The following is a 21,713-nucleotide window of genomic DNA, read 5'->3' on the forward strand; positions in this document are numbered from 1 at the left end:
GTTCATACCCTCTAAACCTTTCCACATTTTATCGTGCTGCAGCCGCAAGCTGCAAAGCGTTACGTCAGGGTGGACGCCCCAGACTGACGAAAATCATTGAGTTTTTGTTGAGTGGAAAAGACGCTACGTGTTTAGCCCCAGTGTTTACAGGTAAAATCTCAAAAGTGTGGCGTGCGTTTGCATTCCTTCTCCTTTAACACCCCGTAGGACCAGCTGTCGCTACAGTTGCAGCTGCAAGTCTGGAGGCGTGCATCTCTCCCAGAGCTCAAGCTCAGCGTGGTTAGCTTCGTGTCCGGGAACATTCCCAAATCTTCTTGGTTTGGATTTGGGTCTGGAGTTTGCCTGGGTCATTCTAACACATGCATCAGAATCAGAAATACTTTAATAATCCCAGAGGGAAATTACTGTTTCAGTGCAACCGCCATGCAACGATTTACTGAGGCCATGCTGCCAAGGACACCGCCTTACAGGGCGCTGCCACTAAATGTATGTGCTTCAGTCTAAAACATTTGATTATCGCTCTGGCTGCGCGTTTAGGATCATTGTCCTCCTGGGAGATGAACCTCCGCTCCTAACAGGTTTCCTGTAGGATTGTCCTGTATTTGGCTCCATCCATCTTCCTATACTCCGGGGCCATCATCCCTGTCCCTAAGCACCCAGCATGACGTTGCCACTACCAGGTTTCATCATAGGCGATAGTGTGTCTAGAGGAACACGCTGGTTTTTTTTTTTTCTCCCCCATAAACACGGAGCAAAAAAGTTTGGTAGGCAAATGTTCAACTTTGTGTTGGTCTATCAAATAAAATCACAATAAAATACCTCCCAGTTTGTGGCTGCGGCTTAAACAAATTAAAGGGTGATGAAGGATTCTGCAAAGCACTGGGTGTAATGTGTAAGAGCTAAACTAGGCATTTCCAATTACGGCTAACATGTAGCCGCCGGGCCTGATCAATGAATTCGACGAACGGCGAGGAAAAGTGCTGAGCTCGTGCTGTTTTGCCGGGTAGAAATCCGGCGGTCGTGGGCAGATCGAAGCCGTTCTCGACCGAAACACAGTAGCTGCAGAAGGACTGACACCAGACCGGCTGAGGAAGCGTCGCAGAGCAGAAAACAGACCCGTCACGCATTCGGCGTGTGTCACGCAGCGCTGAGGCGGAGTGCCAAGGGATTTCTTTGGCTTGACAGGCTGGTTGTGTTGCTGCAGCGAGGATGACGCTTTAAGCAACACTGTCACCTGGTTGAAGACCGAAATGACCTCTGCGGCTCAGCTCATGCGAGCGCAGACGGTCCGAGCTGCTGCTGGGGGCGGACAGGACTAGGGAGGTGTGGGGAGAAGGAGGGCAGCGCACAGCACTCTCTTTCTCTTTTAAATCAAGGAGGGGAACGCTTCCATAAGCGGGGAAAAAAGACGACACCGTGGAAGCCTTTCTGTTCTGAGCAGGACCTCAGCAACGGAAAGGAGAGGAAGGGGTTTTCCTGGGGTTGACATGAAAATGCTTACCTTGAGCTCTGCGCTTGGAGCTTGTTTCTAGAGAACCCTGACCTATGAAGGACACACACACACACACACACATCCACAAATGGAGAAGCTCAAATTGGCATTCTGTCATCCAAGGTGGATTTGGGGGGAGAGGAGGAAAAGTCCTCTTCGATTCACCGAATTGATAAAAGCTGAAATGAAATTAATAATGGAACAAAAGAGCAAATCCTTTCTGCAAGAATCTTAAGCTAAGGTTCACCGACTCTTCAGCCCCCAACTCCACCCCGGGCCACGCCAAACGACGAGTCACTGATGATCCCGAAGGCGCCACTCACACACGGACCTCACGGTCGGCCACCAATAAGGAAGCAAATGGAAAGCGCTTGATGACCACAGTATCCACCGGATCCCTCTGCTCTGATGGTCGGGCTAACCGCTGCTTCTCTACAACGCATACAACGTGCTGCAGTGGCTGGAAGAGTGTGTGGCGCAAAAGAGGGGAAAGAAACCTTGCATTTTGTAAAATTTTACTCCAATAAGCTGTTTTGCCTTTAACAAACAAACATTTTGAGCCCAGCGTGGCAAAACGAACACAAAAAATGCTTTCTAAAGGTTCGCTAAAATGTTGTTTTTTCTCAAGCGGAGACAGCGCCTTACAGAAGTATCTATACATCTTGCCCCTTTTTTACATTTTGTCACGTTACAACCGCCTAGGAGGTCGTTTGTTGAAATCTTACTAATCCGTAATAGACTAAGGTTGCACACTATATCTCTAATTTGGCACGTGTGATCTCACAAAGAACTGTTTAAATAGCATTTAAATAGTTTACCAGCGATAATTCTCCAAGCGGCAGAGGTTCGGGGTTTGTATCACTGAGCTATATAATACACTGGAGTGCTGATTTTGCCGAAAAACTGAAGTCACTGGCCGCCATCTTGCTCCTCCCTACTCTCACAGAATCCCACAGGATTTGGTTGAAACAACAAGCAGTTTTCTGGCTGAGTGAAAACATTTCATAGGTAATTCTACAGTCAGTGGATGTACTAACACTATCAACTACTAGGATATTAGGTGCTGAAATATTTTACCTGTTACATGTTATTATATTAAATTTATATATATGTATATATAAGTATGTGTATATATGTATACATATATGTAAATATATGTTTTTGTATAGTGTTATTTATATATTTATAAATGTTATATATATATATATTTAAATAAATAAAATGCTAAATATTTCAGCACATGACTTTCTCAGTACTTGATAGTTTTAGAACATAACATAAAAGTATATGACATTTGACATTTTAAAAGTCTTAAGCCCCCCCTGAACATGAGAAAATCCTCGTTATTCGATGCTGTAGCGCACATATTCCCTAGTTACTGGGGGGAAATAGGGAGTACCAATATGGCGGCTGGTGGCTTCAAAGCGACTCGTTCTAACAGCGGGCGATTAGCACTCCAGTGTATAATATAGCTCAGTGGTTTGTATCCTAATGGCATATTTTACGCCGCGGAGCCTCACTGCAGCAGATGCTGCTCGAACCTGACGCAGATGAAAATGTGTAAGATGTTAAAAGTCACCGAGACTTGGTCGGAAGCAGTTTAATGAGAAATAGCAAAGAGAGCACGGGGTAATCAGCTGATTTTATGCCTCTGAGATCACCGCTGCAACATGGTTATGGTGTGGGTCACTAATGTTGCGCAGCCCCGTGATGGGCAAACACAAAATGATGCACGGTCTTACCAAGATTTTTATAGAAAAAGGTCGGAATAGTGTGATGTGCAGATGTATTCAGCCACCTTTACAGTGGCACAGCAAAATAAAGAGCCAAAATATAAATATAGTTGCTCTCTTAAAACCTCAAAGGTCAGAGGAAGGGTTAGGGAGAGGAAACCAAGAGGCGGACATTAATCAGAGAGGCAGTCAAGAGCCCCATGGTGACTCTGGAGGAGCTACGCTGATACAAAGCTCGGGTGCTGCAGTCTTTTAAATAGACAAATATTAACCAAGCGCTCCCCAAATCTGGCCTTTTTAGAGGGATGCTGAAAGAAGGATGTAGCGGTTTAAAGTTTGCCAAAAGCCATGAATACGGCAAGAGGTGATCCGATCGGTTGAGGCAAAAATTGTCGCTTCTTGGCCCCCGCACAGAACGCTCTGTGTGGAAGAAGACTAACACCGCCAGCCACCCTAAGGCGTACAATCCCCACAGGGGAAAATTGTGGCGGCAGAATCTTGACGCTGGGATTCTTTGAGCTCTCTCAAATTACAGGGCAGATTCTGGCAGCAAGACTGAGGTGTAGCTCCACCTTCAGGCAGCGCTACGGTCACAGGAAATCCAGCAAAGAGCTAAAACGGCTGAATTCACCTCAGAGAATAGAAAGACGCCATGATTCCTGACCTAAATCCAAACGAGAATCTGTACCGCTGGCTCAACTTGGATCTGCCATGGTGTTTCAGGGTAACCCCAAAACATTTGCATCTGTAACTACGGCAAACCGGTTGATGAAAAATACCTACACGCCATTTTATTTACCCTAAAACGCACCACTCTGTGTTGGCCTATCACATAAAATCCGAGCAAAACACATTAAAGTTTGGAGTAGTAACGGAAAATGACTGAGGGGGAAAAAACTTTTCAAGGGGTAAAAGTATACTTTAGCAAGGCACTGTCTTTAGCAAGGCAAATATAGTGTGTGAAAGGCTGGAAAGTGGTCATCAAAGCACTGAATACAACGATTTACAACAATGATACTAATACCACATTTAATCCTAATGAAACAACCTCACTGTTGGTGGAAACCCATACTTACCTAAACCTGTTGTGCCGACATCAAGACAAAGAAAAAAAAAAACAGAGATTCTGTAAACAATGTAGCTCCTATCATCAACAGCTCCTTAACATTATCACAATTTTTTTTTTTTTTAGATAGAATACCTATTATAAGGCCTTTGTACCTCTAAAAAGCAAAATCCAAAAGTTTTCCAACAAATGAATAACAAATGATCGACTAATGTAAATGTGAAGCCAGCAAACACATTGCCTACCTGCCCGCTGCCCCTCCCTCGGCTGAGTCCTGGCTCCCCGTCTCACTGGGCGTGCTCACTGATTTAGAAGGGGACACAGGTGTCGGGACTAAAAACAAAATGCAGTAAAAAAGCATCTTATTTTCAACAGCACAGGAGCTCGGAATAGCAACAACATAAAAGCCCACGATGGACAAAAAAAAAAAACAAAGAAAAAAAAAAGGATATCATTCTTTAATCTGTAGTCGTTGCTGTTTTCTTATAAATAACTGGAGCTAAAAGAGATGATGACCCACTTTAGAGGTGTTTAAGGTGCCATTACAAGCTTGGACCACTAGAGAACAGCACTCTTCAAGGAGATGATGAAGAACACTTCTAGTAAGATTCAACGCCTCGGCCAAAAAGGACACGAGCCTGGACGTTTATCATTTAGTTCATCGTCAGCAGTTAAATATAAGGAGTCGGTATGAGTCATTTAAAAAGTGACTCCTTCGTTGTGTTTGGAGAACAGAATGTGGCGTACCTAGCGGAGGCTCCGGGGAGATGCCGATGCTCTGTAGCAGGGCCTCGGTCTCCCTGCGCTTGCGGTCCAGGTCTGAATCTTCTGGGGTTACCTCTGCTTTCTGCTGGCTCTCTGATTTCTCCACACACCCAGGGGGAAACACAGAACTCAAACTCAGAGGCCCCTTTTTTTTTTTTTTTTTTTACAAAGATTTACAACATACACATCATTATTAAAAAAAAACAGCATTTTGTTTACCTCTTTCTTCTTCCTCTCCTCCTCCTTTCTTTTCTTCTCCTCCCTGATCTGGGCGAGGCGCTGCTTCTTGCGCTCGAGCTCTGCCTTTAGGTCGCTTTTGTCCGACATGGCGCACCTGGAGGGCTTCGAATTTGGGAAAAGATCAGTGAACCACAGGCGACGCTGAATGTGCACTGCAAAAAGAGCACTAGAAATAAGTACAAAATTTCTTGAAATGAATGTATTTGTCCTTGATTTGAGCAGGTAAATAAGATTATTTGCCAATGGAATTAGGGTAAGATAAATAGATATACTTCACTTGAAATAAGATGATGGAGACGAGTTGTTCCTATTTTAAGTTCAAAAATCTTATCCCATTGGCAAATAATCTTATTTACCTGCTCAAATTAAGGAAAAATTCTCTCACTTCAAGAAATAAATTCTTATTTTACGTTCTATTTTTGCAGTGTGTGCGTCGCCCCCCTGACCAACGACACACCGTGGAAGAACAGCGTCTCTTGAACCAGAGAGTCTGGCTGTTCACCGAATCCACTGGGCGTGTCAGTGCCGTTTCAATGTAAAAGAAAAAAAAAGAAAAACCCAGAGCGTGGATTGATTAAAATTCATTAATTAATTAAAAAACAGCTGAAACAGGCTACATAGTGGAGCAGATGGAAGCACTCTTGCACACTTGGTAGCACTGTTTCCATGTAGTAAGAAGGTCCTGGGTTCAAATCCTCCTCTGCATGGAGTTTGCATATATTCTCCCTGTGCGTGCGTTGGTTCTCTCTGGGTACTCTGGCTTCCTCCCACAGTCCAAAAAGATGACTGTCTGGTCAATTAGTGTCCTTATAGGTGTGTGTGTGTGTGTGGCTGATTGTCCTGTGTCTCTGCGAGGGACTGGCACCCACCCTGGCTCAATGACTGCTGGAGACAGGCCCCAGTAAGCCTTCACGGATAAGCAGGCGTTGGTGATGGCCGATTGGGGGAAAACAGCTCCACCCAAACCTCTTCAAACAGACTTTAGTCCATAAAGGTGTCATTGTGCAAAAATATTTCATTATTTTAATGTCATAAACTGCCGTGTCATAAGCATAAGCAGCATATAAGCAGCATATAAGCATAAGCAGCATATAAAGATCAACAGGAAGCTATGTTGATCTTTATATGTTGAAAGAAAAAAAACATAAATTCAACTACGTTTTTTTGTTTTTTTGTAGGAATAGCTAAAAAAAACCATTTATTTCAGAAGGCTGCATAATTTCGTACATTTCTTTCACGGGTTTATGAGAGAAACCTATGAGTCACACAAACACGCCGGGACAACGTGAAAAAGGCTGAGAAACCATATTTGTCACCAGCCGATGTTAGCTAGAGATGAGCGCGTTGGCAGAAAGCTGCCCGCAAACGTGACAGTGACGTCAACGCAAAAACAAACTTCCAGCGTTGAATATTTTTATTATTATAAATATTATTATTATTATTATTTTAAAACCCCTGTGTCGCGCACAGGGGCCATGTTATGGTGTCATATACCTTTATCCACTTGTAGGGCTAATGACGCGTCGCCGGCAAAGATGCTGTCTCACTGCCGTCTCTCGATAAAAGGAAAACAAAACAAAACAAAAATCAGCACATCCTCTGTTGTTCCCGTCTCTCTCTCCGTATCAAGGCCGCTCTGGTACCGAAGAGCTGGGTTCAGACGGGTTGGGTCCAGTGATGGGGGGCTGGAAGCAGGTGCACGACACGCCGATACATCCTCGGGAAAGAGCGAAGAGGGGAGTGATGTTGAAGGAGGAGGAGGAGAGGAAATCCTTCCTCCTCCTGGGGACGCGCCGTCATTAGCAACGCCGCCATCTTGAGGCCGTCTGGAGAAGAACCATGACAACACAGTGGGGAGGGGGACTGTTGAGCTCCTTTGTTTATTTATTTATTTATTTAATATTCTAAATAGGACCCAAAACATGTCCGCTACAAGCTTGCAGATACTAAGCAACGACTGACTCTTGGCAAAGGGGGGGAATAAAAGCTACATTTTCTACTTTAGCAAATTGAGGCGCATGTTGCCATGGCGACAGCTTGCTTTCATTACTCATCGCGTCCCTGTACTTTTTAAAGCTTTAGATAAGTAAAGTGAAGTAAAGAGAAATGGAGTTTTTCTCTCGTGGCTGCAAGACCAAAAATAATGCTTATTGTGCACTTTTGTTCCTTTTTCTTGACTTGGGAACTCACCCATGCCTAATGTCAGTGATCTTACCTGGGTTCGAATCCCGGCATCCAGCCTAAAAACTCTGCGTGCAACTTGTAAAGGAGCTGAAAGGACTCTGTCTCAAATGCTGGAGAACATATGATGAGTTCTGCCACTGAGTCTGTGTGAAGTTTCCCCGCCAGAAAGAACTTTGCTCTTTGCCATCCTGCAGAACAAATGTCTTTAATCTGTCTGTAAGTGTTGGGCTTTAGACTCAGCATTGGTTGCACATTGCACAACTGGGTATCCTCATCATCAATGACCCAGGTGGGTTTTCTCAGGAGTTCAAATCAGCATAGCCCCTGGGTTTAACTTTATTTTTAGTATGCCTTATTTAAGACTTCTTTTATAACTGTTGTTTGTTTTTCATTGTGTCCTTTTTATTTTACAAGTCAATGGAACATATTTGAAATAAAACTGTAAATGCAAAATCTATATTCATATAAAAAATTATTTAGACAACTGAGCAACAGTGTTTTTCACTTGTGACATTATTTCTGGTTCAGCACAGCCTAACACAAAGGGCACGAGCGGCAGAGACCATGTCCTGGATACTCCAGTCAGAGTCCAGGCCTTGTAGCTCTCCCCAAAAATCTCCACGGTGATCTCCATCACAATCCTCTAACAGCTGCAGTTACGGTTGTTCTTTGTGTACATTTTGTCACCACACTTCTTCCTTCCACTCAACTTTCGCATTAGCATGCTTGGCTTTGTCACTATGTAAACAACCAGCTAATTTTTGCAATGACTTTTTGTGGCTTATCGTCTGTCTGGAGGGTGTCAATGATTGTCATGCAAAACCGTCAAATCCGTGGTCTTCACCGTGATTATACTGGCTATTACATGGTCATAACATCACATGTCAAGAACAAAATAAATAAAACTTATTGGAGAAAACAGAATTTTGGGTAAGTCGTATTTATTAAAATGAACAGACCGAAACGCTTGAATATATTCCTTTGTATGTGGAAATAAATAGTGCTTTAAAAACACATTCCGATGGTAGAGACGGTCAGCTGACGTAAGGTTTTTGCACAATGAAAAAAATGATTTACTTGGCTAAACAAATGCTACAGCCCAGGCTACTGAATGAGGGGGGGCGCCCGCGGGGAATGCTGGGTAGTGGGTAACAACTACGTGCGCATTGCAACGTAGCATCACCGCGTACGTGTAACAGGTGTGTTTGATACCTGTGTGAAACGAGAAAATTCTCGGATTTTAAATTACGTTCCTTGTAGGTTTGGGGTAAAACAAGGCGGACGCAGATGACGGTCGCTGGGATTTTAAACGTAATTATTGTATCACGGCGCAAAACAACCTTTCTTCGAGTGTTATTATTTCATTTTCATAAGATAAACGTCAATTTGATGCTACAGCAGTTGCTGCAGTCGCTCCAAACTATAACACGCAGATATATTTTCGATAACCGGTCGGTAGGTGATGCTATCATAACGATGTCCGTGATTCTACTACACACTCGGCTCTGTTCGGTTCCAGCCGAGAGAGCTAAGCTCCGCCCAGGAAGGCCGCTATCTGAGCTCTGATTGGTCGGTTTCAACGCCCGTCTTCCGTCCTCCCCTCGCAGACAACAACATACACCCTGCTCTCTCTCTGCGTTGGAAGTTGAATTATTGGGGCGCAAACATGGGAGGAAACTGCCAGAGGAAAACTCTCTTGCGGAACTCGTAAAGGATGGTGTGACGGATTTCTTCCCGTGTGACGCCGCATCATTTGCCTTGCTAGCTAAAAAAAAAAAAAACAACAACCAAAAAAAAAACAATCGTTAAACTGGATTGTACTGGAGTCAGAAAGGACGGCTTGTCCCTGAGACGCAGCTAGCAGTTGGGGTCTGCTACCGAGGGGAGGCAAAAATGAGGTTCGCCCAGTTTTTGTTGAAAAACGGCTCGTTGGCGGGGATACCGAGGCAAGTGGAGAGGTTTTCCAAGTTCTCCCCGTCCCCGTTATCCATGAAGCAGTTTCTTGACTTCGGTGAGTGCGTGTTGATGTTGTGCTATGTCTCCACGCTGGCCGCTGGCCTTACTTCTGTCGGTGCGTTTCAGATGACTGCCGCGTCCTTCTTCTTCAGCTCGGCATCTTTTGCACACGTTAAAAACAACAAAATCGACAGATTAGAAATATGTCCAGACGTTTCTGCTGTCACGTTGCTGTAATGTTGTTGTTTTTTTTGCTGATATCGCCCCCACGTGACCACAGGCTCTGCCAACGCGTGCGAGAAGACGTCCTTTGTGTTCCTGCGACAGGAGCTGCCCGTCAGACTGGCCAACATCATGAAGGAAATCGATTACCTCCCCGACAAGCTCCTTGGCACTCCTTCAGTGAAGCTGCTGACCAGCTGGTAGGACGGGTTGCCCGCACTCCTCTGAGACGTGCTGTGTTGATCTGAAAAAAAAAATGTGTCACCAAAACCTGAGGAGTTCATGTCCTATAATCAGTTCTTTCTCACTGCTGGTTGTAACACTGTCCGTCTCGCAGCTGCCAGAACAGAATGAGCTCTTTCAGGTCAAGAGGGGAGGTTGGCAATAAGTACCTGAATCCTCTCATGGTAATACCTCAAAGAAAATCCCCCTTGGTGTTAAAGGTTTGTCGTGGTAATAAACCTGTTAAGATCGCTGTGCTTGATGAGCTTCGGTTGGATTAGGTTGAATACGAACAAGCGAACCTGTTAAATGTCGACGAATGGGTTCTTATTCAGGGTAATTTGATTTAAGATCTGCTCAGATAAATGTGACTTTGTTCCCTATTCAGTGACGTTTAAGAGATGTCTGTCCGTCCCATCTATCCTTCGTCCGGCCATCCATCCATCCGTCGTGCTATATTTACACCCTGACACATGTAGAAACATGTTATAATAGGAATCGTTTTGACATGAAATTCTCTAGAGTTAACCCCCTTTTCAGGGGCGGTTCTAGACAGGGGCCAACAGGGGCCCATGCCCCTGTAGAAAGGGTACTGGCCCCTGTTATGGCCCCTGTACTAAAGACATAACATTACATAAACTTCTCATAACTATTTGCAATGGCAAAGAAACCATAACTGATTGGTCACTTTGACCAATTTTATTTTTTACCTATACAGTTTTACTCTAAGAAGGATTTAGAAATTAAGATGTTTCACGTTTAGCTTTAGCCATATTGAGCTGGGGGGCAAAGTTTTCAACTGCTAGATCAGGTGTCTGAAACCTGCACTTCCAAAACCACAAGTGGCTCACTTAATATTATAACACAGTTAAATATTGCCATTTTACTGTTTCACTTTTTTGTTCCGTGCCCCTGTGAAAAAACACTGACCCCACCTTTGCCCCCCTGGTAAACTTGGTCTAGAACCGCCACTGCCCCTTTTATTACCCACACATGCATGCAATTATACCTCTGCGCCAATGAATGCCTTTGCCTTGCTCCAGAGGCTGCAGAGGTTTTAGGAAGAATATTTTTTTTCTGCTTGGGTAGTAAAACCATAATGAAATGTGGTTTCGTTGTCTGGTTTGACGCCATTTTTTTTTTTTGGCAGACGCCCCTGAAAGTAGTTGTTTCTTTTCCTGCAACTGGCGATCGCTCCCGCGTGCGTTTGGAGGCATTTGAGTTCATCTGCATATAATGAGGGCGCCATCGTTGCTGGTCGCCAACTTTGAGCGCACTTGTTTGCACGCAACCGGGACTAAATGAAGCGTGCAGCGTTTGCACTTGTACTTGACGCCGCGAGCCGTCATGCTGGGGCTCAGCCCTCCTCGCCTGGATTCTACCTCTAGGTTTTGCTGTTTGCATAACAGAATAAGCGCCACAGATGCAAACATTTGAATGCTTAGTAGACTTTTTTTTTTGTTGTTTCTCTGTGTCTTCTGCATCGCCGAAGATCTCTGAAGCCAAAACACTCTGATGTTTCCCGCTAAGCTTGGATGGCGGGGCACGGACACGTATTTAACAAGCTGAAGGTGACTGGAGGGTCGCGCTCAGTGCATAGAAAGCACCGTCACAGAGTCAGTCACCTCTCACCCAGTTCTCTCTTCTTCTTTTTTTTTTTTTTTCGCACTGACACAGAGAATGTGAGCTCAGCACTCAGGTCCTCTTGATCCTCTGGCCTGGACAAGAAGTCCCAGACATGACGAGCAGCTATTATTAAACGGGAAATGTCCTTTAAGTGTGATGCATTGAGTTTCAAATAGGACCAGCTATAGGTCAGCTGCTTTGTTTGTCGTTCTTTGTTCATAAAACATGAGCTGAAGTTGTTTTTTTAAATTTTTTTTTATTTTTTTGTCCGCCAGGTATTCACGGAGTTTGATGGAGCTGGTTGACTTTTTAGAAAAAGACCCGGACGACAAGGATGTCCTGAAAAAGTGAGTCGTCTTAGCAGACTTTTGACTACGCGTTTATTGTCGTGGTCTAGGTTCTCCTTTTGTCGTAAACGACCATTTTTGTTCACCTGTTATTAATTTTTGCGTGCTCCTTTATTGCTCATAGAGCCGACGGTGGAAAAATAGTAAAAAAAAACACTTTTACTTTTTAAGGTCATCACTGTAAAGATAAACTGTAAGAAAACTACCCGCCTCTAGACCAAAGGAATATCTACTACACTGCAAAAACAGATCTAAAAATAAGTAAAATGTTCTTAAAGTTAGTGTATTTGTCCTTGATTTGAGCAGGTAAATAAGATTATTTGCCAATGGAATGAGTATTTTGACCCCTAATATAAGATAATTAGACATTCTGCACTTGAAATAGGATGATGGAGATGAGTTGTTCCTATTTTAAGGTCAAAAATCTTGTTCCATTGGCAAACCATCTTATTTACCTGCTCAAATCAAGGACAAATACACATATTTTAAGAACATTTTACTTATTTTAAGTTCTGTTTTTGCAGTGTATTGATTCAGCGTACATTTTTGTATATTTATTTTATTTATTGTATGCATATTCTTTATTTTTTTTCTATAAAATGTACTAAAAGCGATAAAAAATTCTGCAAATCTGAGTGGTAAACTCTAATTCATGTGAAATGTTATGCATTAAAATGAGTAGGAAGCCTAAGGAATGAAAGAATGCCTTCGTGCATAGCCAGGATTAGACAAATAGTTTCTTTTTCAATTGTCGCTTTCAAGTGAAAGCTTTCTAATCAGTAATTAATTAGCTGATTAATCAGTCACTACCAAATCAAACCGGATGAGCCTCTCCCCCTGGCTTATCCGCGCCATTCTCTGCCGCTGCCCGTAGCTTCACCCAGATTCTCGTGAACATCCGGAACCGGCACAACAACGTGGTCCCCACCATGGCCCAGGGGGTGTTGGAGTTCAAGGAGGCGTTCGGCGTGGACCCCGTCACCAACCAGAACGTCCAGTACTTCCTGGACCGCTTCTACATGAGCCGCATCTCCACACGCATGCTCATGAACCAGCACAGTCAGTATAGCACTCTGTAATACGTGTGAGTTGATCGACACAGAAATAACTGCGTCTGGCTTGAGTGTCAGCGCTGTTTCTAAAATGAAGTGAATACCTTTGCAAAAGTATTCATAACCCAGGAACCTTTTCACGTTTTTTGCAATATTGCGTGCGTTTTACTGCCGTTTTATTGTGGTAGGCTGACAACAAGTAGAGCATGATCATGAAGTCAAGGTTTATTGTGTTTTGACTGATAGAAATCATAAAGACGCGAGGGACATTTGGATTTAGCCCCCCCAAGTCACCATACGCCTTGGCTGCTTCTCTGCTGATCCGCATTTTTCCCGTTCTCTTACTGTTTCCAATAAACGTCTATACCTCTGGGTGTTACTTTATAACCTACAGTAACTCTGCGTTGATTCACGCCACAGCTGCATACCTGGCCTGTCTGCTGTTTCCCTTGCTTCTGCTGGTGTTGTTTGTTCACTAAAACTAAAAACCTCATCTCCTCAAAGAGCATCTGCATTTATACTAGTGTTGCACCGATACCAGCCCCGGTCCAGCACTAAAATGGTGGTATTGGTATCGGTGAGTACCAACAAATAGGGTCCGATACCATTTTGATGTTTGTATGTCACTTGAACGCAGCTTTCTCTCTCCCGACTAGTATTATACATGTTATATAAGTTCATGAAAGTTTCACTATTTTGCCATTTAAGAGCCAAATGGGTTTAAAAGAGATTATTCAATTATTCATGTAATTTTAAGGTCTTACTGTTGCACTACTATTATACGTGTTATAATTTCACGAATGTTGCACTATTTTGGCATTTCAGAGCCAAAAGTTTATTCAACTATTGTCGCCCATTCCAGGTAGGCAATAAAAAGTTCTACTACCATAAGTAGTATGCAGTTCTTCATATATACACACACAGCGCCATCGTCTGATTTGGTTGAAGACAAACATGCAGAAGCAGAAGGGTGCAACGCCAAAGTGGAAGATAAAAGATGTGTGAAAGGAAAGCTGTTTGGCAGTGGGCAGGAGAGGATGACGCTGAGCTTGTTCCTGATTCTACTGAAGAATGTGTTCAGCTTATTGGTTCTGTGCAGACTTCCTTCTGTTCTGTCTTCCTCCTGCTTCATCCCTGGCCACACATCTCCTCTGATGTTGTTCTGCTAGAGCTTTCTCTCCAGCTCTTATCTCGGCTCTAACTTGCCTCTGTACTCCTCAGTAATTCCCTCTCTCCCTCCCTGAAGGCTATTTGTTTCATTTAGCAGTTCCTTCAGGTCACTGGTGATCCAGGGTTTGTTGTGGTTTAGACGTTACGGTCAGGCAGTCTTGTAGACAGCTCAGGGGTCCGATCAGGTAGTGACACAGTTTACCATAATGCTCCAAATGGTCTTTGAGCGGACCGGCCTTGTTGCCAACCAAAGTTATACTTCCACATTTTAACAGATTTTTGAGCACATTGTACCACATAAAATCAGTCAGTAAGCACAACGGTAACCATATATTGAATTGAATTGAATTGAATTGAATATATAAGGTGCACCATCAATTTTTAAGAAAATTTAAGGATTTTAAGTGCGCCTTATAGTCTGAAAAATACGGTAGACATGGCGGAATGGCAGGCATACGATTGCAAAAATAAAACCACACGTACGCAAAGCGAATTCCCGACCCATCGCAAGATGTGAGCGTGCGAGACCAAGCAGCCGCAGCATGGCGTGCCGACTTGCGGTATGATGGGAAGCCATGATTACGCTCTCCTTGGTGCAGCTCCTACGTCACCTCCAGGTTTCTGGTTCAGTTAGTAATGGCCAATGCTCGACGATCGCTTATAGTCTGCTATCGCAAATGTTTTTGCGTCAGGAGGTAGTTATGTAGCATGTGTCAAGTATGAATGTATTGATGTGTTATACCAAGAATAGGCACATTTGAACAGAAAATGGTTGTAAACTTTAGTTTAACTTTAAGAACAGTAGTGGACTTATAAAGGGACATCTCAAATAGGGCTGTGCAGCATACTACTAATGTATCGTTATCGCAATATTACAGTATTTGAGCTAATTATTTACGTACCATGCGTTCTCTCTCTAAGCCTGTGAAATATTCGGTGACCTGTTGTTTAATGCAGCATAGAAACCTTTACAGTATAAATAGTTGGTAAGTTGCTAAAGGCGTTAACTTTCTCAGGTAAACCGTGTTGTTGAGTTGGAAATATGGATTCAACCAAAGAATCCCACATCTTATTGTTATTGCAATATTCACCAACATTATCGTGCAGCCTTACTCTGAAGGCAAATAGAGTCAGTTCTTTTTAAAAATTTATAAATATTGTGCATTTTGTGTGCCATCGCACCTCTAACGGAGAGGTCTAGACAGGATTTTGTGGTTATGACGTGACAAAGCGTGAAAAGGTTCACCGTGTACAAAGCACTGTATGCCAACAAATAAATTCCCTCACACAGACCTCAGATGGTTTAGTGCTAATCCTCAACACGCCACACACACACACACACACACACACACACAACCAGGACTGTCTGTCCAGCACGTTGGCTCACTGCGAGTCCTGCTTCATAATGTTTGTTGTGTGTCTCCCGTAGCATTAATCTTTGATGGCAGCGTAAATCCAGCCCATCCCAAACACATCGGCAGCATCGACCCCAGCTGTGACGTGGCGGAGGTCGTAAAGGGTAATCAGTGATCTTCACCTACCGTCTGTACACACACACACACACACACACACACACACACACACACACACACACACACACACACACACACACACACACACGTCTCATTTCCAGTTTCCATCGACGTTTGTTTTTACGATTCCTCCTTGTTTGACCAGATTATACATTTTGATGTGCAAATATCTACTTTAAAGAGGAAGCAGTGTTGTCACAGTGTGTACAGAATACGGTGGGAACTGCTCAGAGTTTTTGTGATCTTGTCCTTATGACATAAAAACACGGTTTGATACCAAGTTGCCGTGTTCACTGTTGTTAAAGATTCTTGTAAAGATGTTTTAAGGATGTGTAATTTGTCACGTCGCAGATGCGTATGAGACCTCGAAAATGCTGTGTGAGCAGTATTACCTCACCTCGCCTGATATGGAGATCAAGGAAGTCAACTGTAAGTCAAAGGGAACGCATGCTTTCTGTTTTTATGCAGCTTTGTTTTAGTCAGTAGGCAGCTTCTGACCTCTCTGTTGTAGTTTTTTTTTCTTTCTTATTTTTCGTAATCAGCAGGTTCTCGTGTTTTGTGATGTAACTGAGGGTCATGGTGTCTACTTCCTGTCAAGTGACTCTGACAAAAACCCTTTAGTCAGAGTTAAAACAAAAACAACTCAATTTGAACCATAAAGGTTACTCCTGGAATTAATTTTTATAACGCTTACCTTTGCAGTTGATACGAGGCGTTCTTCAAAAAATTTTCTAAAATGCCGTAAGCGCATTCTGGCAGTTTAAACGTGTGGATGCTCAAGGCATGTTTGTGGAGGATAAAATGTTAGGGTTGCTTTTATTTGTGCTAACGTTTGTGTAGGTTTTACTTTTACACGTCCCTTCAGATCTGAAAAAGAACGCCCAGCCTAAGAAAAATAAAATCCTGGGTTTAGTGACCTACACAGATTAGGCATATTGTTATGGCCTCTGACCAGTGATTTGAACTGCACCAATGATCTCCTCATCTGTGAGTGGGCGGGATACATTTGGCAGAAAGTGAACGCGTTATCCTTAAAGCTGATGGTAAAAGCAGGAAAAAGGGTACAGGCATCTGAGACTCCTCTGGTTTGATGTTGCTGGTCTACACAGTGGGTGGTTTCTATCACAGCTGCTAACCCTAACCCAAAGGAGGAAGATGGTAAAACCAACGACTGGATCACGGTCCATGGATGTACATTGGAGTGAAGACCGGGCTGTCTGGTCCAATCCAGCAGACAAGCAAAATGAACTATCCCTATTCCTGCACAATTACAAACAAGAACAGTTTATTGGCACAATCCTCCGGAGGAATCAAGGCTTCATCGAGGAACTTTTCTTCGTTTTCTTTGACATAAATGGCTACGTTTTGGGTAAATGATATTTTCCTATGTGAATGGTCAACCCCCTCATTCTGCCATTGGCAAAGAAAGGTCGTCCCGGGTTGTCCCCAGTTCTTAATTCCTCCTCCTAAAAAAAAAAGCCTGGATCAATTGTTATTATCAAATTACATCTTATAACTCAAAATACACTGATTAATAAACATTTTTCTTAACCAGAGAAAATAAATTCGGGTATAGCTGCTTTAATGTGGCTCATACTGCTGCAGATGTATCTTTTGGGTCGGATAGAAATGCATCAGAACGCGGTGCAGTGCAGTTTGTTATGGTGAACGCTCTATGCCCAGCTGACTCTTTAAGGAAGATAACACCCCCAGTCGCAAAAAAAGAAAGACAACGTAGTTCCCTGATGGCTTGAGGAGCCCATACAGGAGTTTTAGGCGTTTTACTAGGCCTCCAAATTCCCCAGAATCCAATCGCGCATCGGTGTGACGTGCTGAACAAACAAGTCCGATCCACGGCTCAACCTTACACTGCAAAAGGAGAACTAAAAATAAGTAGAATTTTCTTGAAATTAATGTATTTGCTCTTGATTTGTGCAGGTAAATAAGATTATTTGCCAATGGAAATAGTATTTTTAACCCTAAAATAATTAGATATACTGCACTTGAAATAAGATGATAGAGATGAGTTGTTCCTATTTTAAGTGCAAAAATCTCATTCCATCGGCAAATAGTCTTATTTACCTGCTCAAATCAAGAAAAAATACTCTAATTTCAAGAAAAATTTTCTTATTTTTAGTTCTATTTTCGGAGTGTACAAGATCTGCTGCTAGCATGTTGGCGCCATATAGCACAGTCAATAGTACTCATATATCTGTGGAGATTTCTTACTAATTGACTCTTCTGTATTATAATTAAACAAAATAAACCTATCTGACTGTATCAGACTCAATTGTAGTAAATGATTTGGACTGAACTGAATATCTGAAACGATTTGAATCTAATAAAACACAATGTAAGATAAGACAGAGTTGGATATGAATTTGACCTGTTCTTTATTTAAAGCCATATCCTATAAATTGTTTCACAGCTAAAAGCCCCGGCCAGCCCATCCACATCGTTTATGTTCCATCACATCTCTACCACATGCTGTTTGAACTCTTCAAGGTACAGCAACAAACCCACCTTTATATCCAAGCGCATGCTGCTCACATCCCCTAAGTGTTTTTTTTTTTTTTGTGTGTGTGTTCAGTTTCTCATCCTTCTTCCTCTTTCAGAACGCCATGCGAGCCACCGTAGAGACGCACGAGACGAGCCCGACGTTGCCCCCGATCAAAGTCCGCGTCTCGCTGGGCATCGAGGACCTCACTATCAAGGTAAGGGAACACGCCCTTGTTTTGAAAAGCGGCGCTGCTCAAAACAAGGTTATTTATAACGCCAAAGATGGCGCCGACCGTAAAAACGTTTCACGCCTCTGTCGATTAGATGTCGGACAAAGGTGGCGGAGTCCCCTTGAGGAAGATCGAGCGCCTCTTCAGCTACATGTACACCACGGCTCCGAGTCCCGTCCATGTGGACATGTCGAGAAACGCTCCTCTGGTAAGATTAGATGTGCCGCTCTGGCTTAGAAATATTTCATTCAGATCCTAATCGTAGGGCGCGCGCCTGTCAGCCTACTGTGTAAAAAAAAAAAAAAGCCACAAGTGTCATAAACAATAATAGTTAACAAAGTTTGTGAAATCTGCTTTAGTGTAGCTCAGAATAAAAGTACATACATCCACCGTAGTTTGAAGACAGCTGATTACACAGTCGGGCAGTTTAAGCTGTGATCAGATGAGAGAGCGAGGAGTTGTTGTGTTGCAAAACCTCTAAGTTTAGTTTATAAATGTCATGTTGGGGTGCTCCAGCTTACTCACTACAGGCCACATCCTAAAGATTTTTACCTTTTTTTTCCGTCTGCCTCCTGCTTTCAGGCTGGCTTTGGTTACGGCCTGCCCATCTCTCGCCTTTATGCCAAGTATTTCCAGGGAGACCTGCAGCTCTACTCCATGGAGGGCTACGGCACTTCGGCTGTCATATATTTGAAGGTGAGATCAGAGCCTTTTGTTGCTCAGTGTTTTTTCTTTTCTTTCCCTTTTGCAAGAATGAGCCTGAGGAACAGACTTCATTCAAACTAGCAGAGCACAGTACGTTTTGAGAACTTTACCGCATGGCATAACGTTGCAACTTCACAGTATTTTATTGTGATTTAATGTAGTTGGGAAGTTGAAGGGAAAGAGATCATGGTTATCAAATTTATTTTTGAAAATGTAACATTTGAAAAGTGTGACAGACCCCCTTTACTCTGACACCCATCCAAAGAAATCCACTGCAGCCAAAAGCCAATTTTAGCGGTCAGCTAAATAGTAAAATAGGGTGTATTTGTGTGTGATTTTAATCTCAGCATAAACGCAGGCCTCACAGGTTTGTTGGAGAACATCAGAGAACAAAGTAAGGTTAGGTTGCCCAGTGCTCCGTCCATCACTGGAAAAGTGAAAACAACATGGAGCTGCTGCAAACCATCGAAGCTGAAAGGCAGAGCAAAGAGAGTTTTAATCACAAAACCTGCCTAGAGGCTCAGCATCACTCTGGAGGAGCCGCAGAGATCCACAGCTCAGGTGGGAGAACCCGCTAATATGACAGCAGGTACTCGTGGACTCCACATATCTGGGGTGTATGCGTATAGAGTATCAAACTGAAAGTCCCGGAGGCAGAAGCCACGTAGAAGACACCGCAGGGAAAAGACGAGACCAGGATGAAACTTTTTACCCGACGTGCAAAATGCTAGGCGTGGTGAAAAACAAACACTCTGATCACCCCCTCCCCCGGCGGTGAAACACGATGGTGGCAGCATGGTGCTGTGGAATACTTTTCCTCAGCAGCAACGGGAAGACTGTGTTTACACTGACATTAAATCAAACGCTAGTGGACTATTTATGCTTATATTGAGTGGTATCAGAGTAAAAGAAGGATGAATAAAATAAGCAGCCCACACCTTTCAGATTTTGATATGTAACAAATGTTAAAATCCATGCATCTCTTATGATCTACTTTGTACAGCTCTATTGTGCACACACTCAAATATCCAATAAAGTACTTTACGGTTTGTGGCTGCAATGTGACAAAGGGCTGTTGGTACCTTTGTGAAGCACCAGATTGTCCAAATAGAGTAATAGATGGATATCTAATAATAAGCTGGTTTAATTGGGAAGCAACCAGGATGTAAATGTTTGATAAGTCTTACGTGAAATGGAAGATCCGGAGAGTAATTATTTTCTTTCTCTGAAATTCCAGGCCATGTCCTCGGAGTCGGTGGAGAGGCTTCCCGTTTTCAACAAGTCGGCCCTGCGGCACTACCAGGCCAGCATAGAGGCAGACGACTGGTGCATGCCCAGCAAGGAGCCAAAGAAGCTGGGCAAGTACGAGCGCACCCAGTGATGGCGGACCGAAAGGAGAAAACGCAAGAGACTCTGAAACAGTTTGAATGAACGCGTCAGGCAGGAAAACGTAGAGAGCCCTGAGAGGAGCGGAAGCTGTCGGCACGTTTGCTGAACCTTGATCTGTTGGTGAAATCTGGGATCTTCTCTCAGACAAGAACGTTTTGATTTTTTTTTTTTTTTTTTAGAAACCTGTGTTGAGGAATTAGCTTTTAAAGAAAATGATAAATGCAAAAACGTATTTCCAAGCAGCATCTACACAGCCCGACCTGACAAAACCTCACGCCACCACGTTTTAAGTTTGTCTGTGCTGCTGACGGAAGGCGGAGGGGGGAAGAAAGCTCCACCTTCACTCACTCATGCAAACACTATGGACATTTAGGAGAATATGTACAGAGCTGATCCCCCTGTAATGCTCCGGACCTGCCGCCTCACCCACCCATCCTCCAGACGTTTTGCTCTCAATGTCAGTAGGAAGAAAGCTCAGCAAGAACGTCACTCCTTTAACATTTCTCTAACGCTTTTATGACTAGGGTGCATGTGTGAAAACGACTGAGCTGTAATCTTTTTTTTTTTTTTTTTTTTTTTTTAACTGGAGACTGATCCTCAGTTCCTAACTAAGGTGTTTGTGTCCATGGCTGGGAAAGCCCAGCCCAAACCAGCCGGCGTGGGATTACTCAGGTTGAGCGCAGCCACACAGCGGGAGCAAAGTCTGCTCACGACCCCTCAGCATTGCTTAATTCGCACAACTTAAAGCATTTGTAACAACACACAGGCAATAAACCGTTTCTATTTTTAGCACGAAAAGCGAGGTGTAAACAAAATTGGGATTTTTTTTTTTTTTTTAGCTATAAAACGTTGTTCTAACTTACTGTAGCATCGAATACACACGTGCTGGATGTAGCTGCCAGGTTTGCTTTGGTGTCTGAACCAAAGCAAACCTTTGTCAGTATTCCTTAAAAAAAAAAAAAAAAAAGAACTGCCGAAACGTTCTCATCAGATTTCAGCATCTAGCTGTTTCACTGTTTCTGCTATCACCCAGGTGTGTTGTAATGAAACGTGTGCTCCGTCATTTAGTTTCGCCTCTTAAAATGGAACGCAATGCAAAGGATACAGAAGACGGGTCCTAATGCTCACTTCTCGTTCTTTTTATGTTAGTGACGCGTCGTTCTGTAAAAAAAGGTTAAAACACACTTGACACACTGGGATGGGACAGCATCCATTACAGGTCTAAAAAAAAAAAAAGGACAATTGTGCTTAATAAATGTTGCCAAATACATGTTTTCTAGAGA

General features: G+C 43.2%; 2 protein-coding genes across 8 annotated transcripts in view; one reads left to right on the forward strand and one right to left on the reverse strand.

Annotated features, from left to right (window-relative positions):
• LOC105917036 (cytoplasmic dynein 1 intermediate chain 1) overlaps positions 1 to 7,102 on the reverse strand; it is a 78,990-nt gene extending 71,888 nt beyond the window's left edge. For 2 of the 7 annotated variants that reach the window (XM_036145021.1, XM_036145020.1), the window contains exons 1-4: positions 6,791 to 7,101; positions 5,276 to 5,398; positions 5,039 to 5,156; positions 4,537 to 4,624 (exon numbers count right to left, since the gene is read on the reverse strand). In XM_036145021.1, the coding sequence (XP_036000914.1) occupies positions 4,537 to 4,624; positions 5,039 to 5,156; positions 5,276 to 5,383 (314 nt within the window). In that variant the 5' untranslated portion in view covers positions 5,384 to 5,398; positions 6,791 to 7,101. Of the gene's footprint in view, positions 1 to 1,501; positions 1,544 to 4,301; positions 4,308 to 4,536; positions 4,625 to 5,038; positions 5,157 to 5,275; positions 5,449 to 6,790 lie in introns of all 7 variants that reach the window. The other 5 variants (XM_036145017.1, XM_036145016.1, XM_036145015.1 and 2 more) reach the window with 5 other exon arrangements.
• Positions 7,103 to 9,279: 2,177 nt separating this feature from the next.
• On the forward strand, positions 9,280 to 20,582 carry pdk4 (pyruvate dehydrogenase kinase 4). Its single transcript, NM_001309964.2, is given in 11 exon segments — positions 9,280 to 9,491; positions 9,717 to 9,858; positions 11,782 to 11,853; positions 12,728 to 12,912; positions 15,505 to 15,594; positions 15,959 to 16,036; positions 18,036 to 18,112; positions 18,223 to 18,321; positions 18,431 to 18,544; positions 18,919 to 19,032; positions 20,279 to 20,582. Coding segments are annotated over 11 exon segments (1,233 nt in total). The 5' UTR covers positions 9,280 to 9,373; the 3' UTR covers positions 20,423 to 20,582.
• The last annotated feature ends 1,131 nt before the right edge of the window (positions 20,583 to 21,713 follow it).

This window comes from Fundulus heteroclitus, chromosome 13 (genome assembly GCF_011125445.2).
Source record: "Fundulus heteroclitus isolate FHET01 chromosome 13, MU-UCD_Fhet_4.1, whole genome shotgun sequence".
NCBI classification, from domain to species: Eukaryota; Metazoa; Chordata; class Actinopteri; order Cyprinodontiformes; family Fundulidae; genus Fundulus; species Fundulus heteroclitus.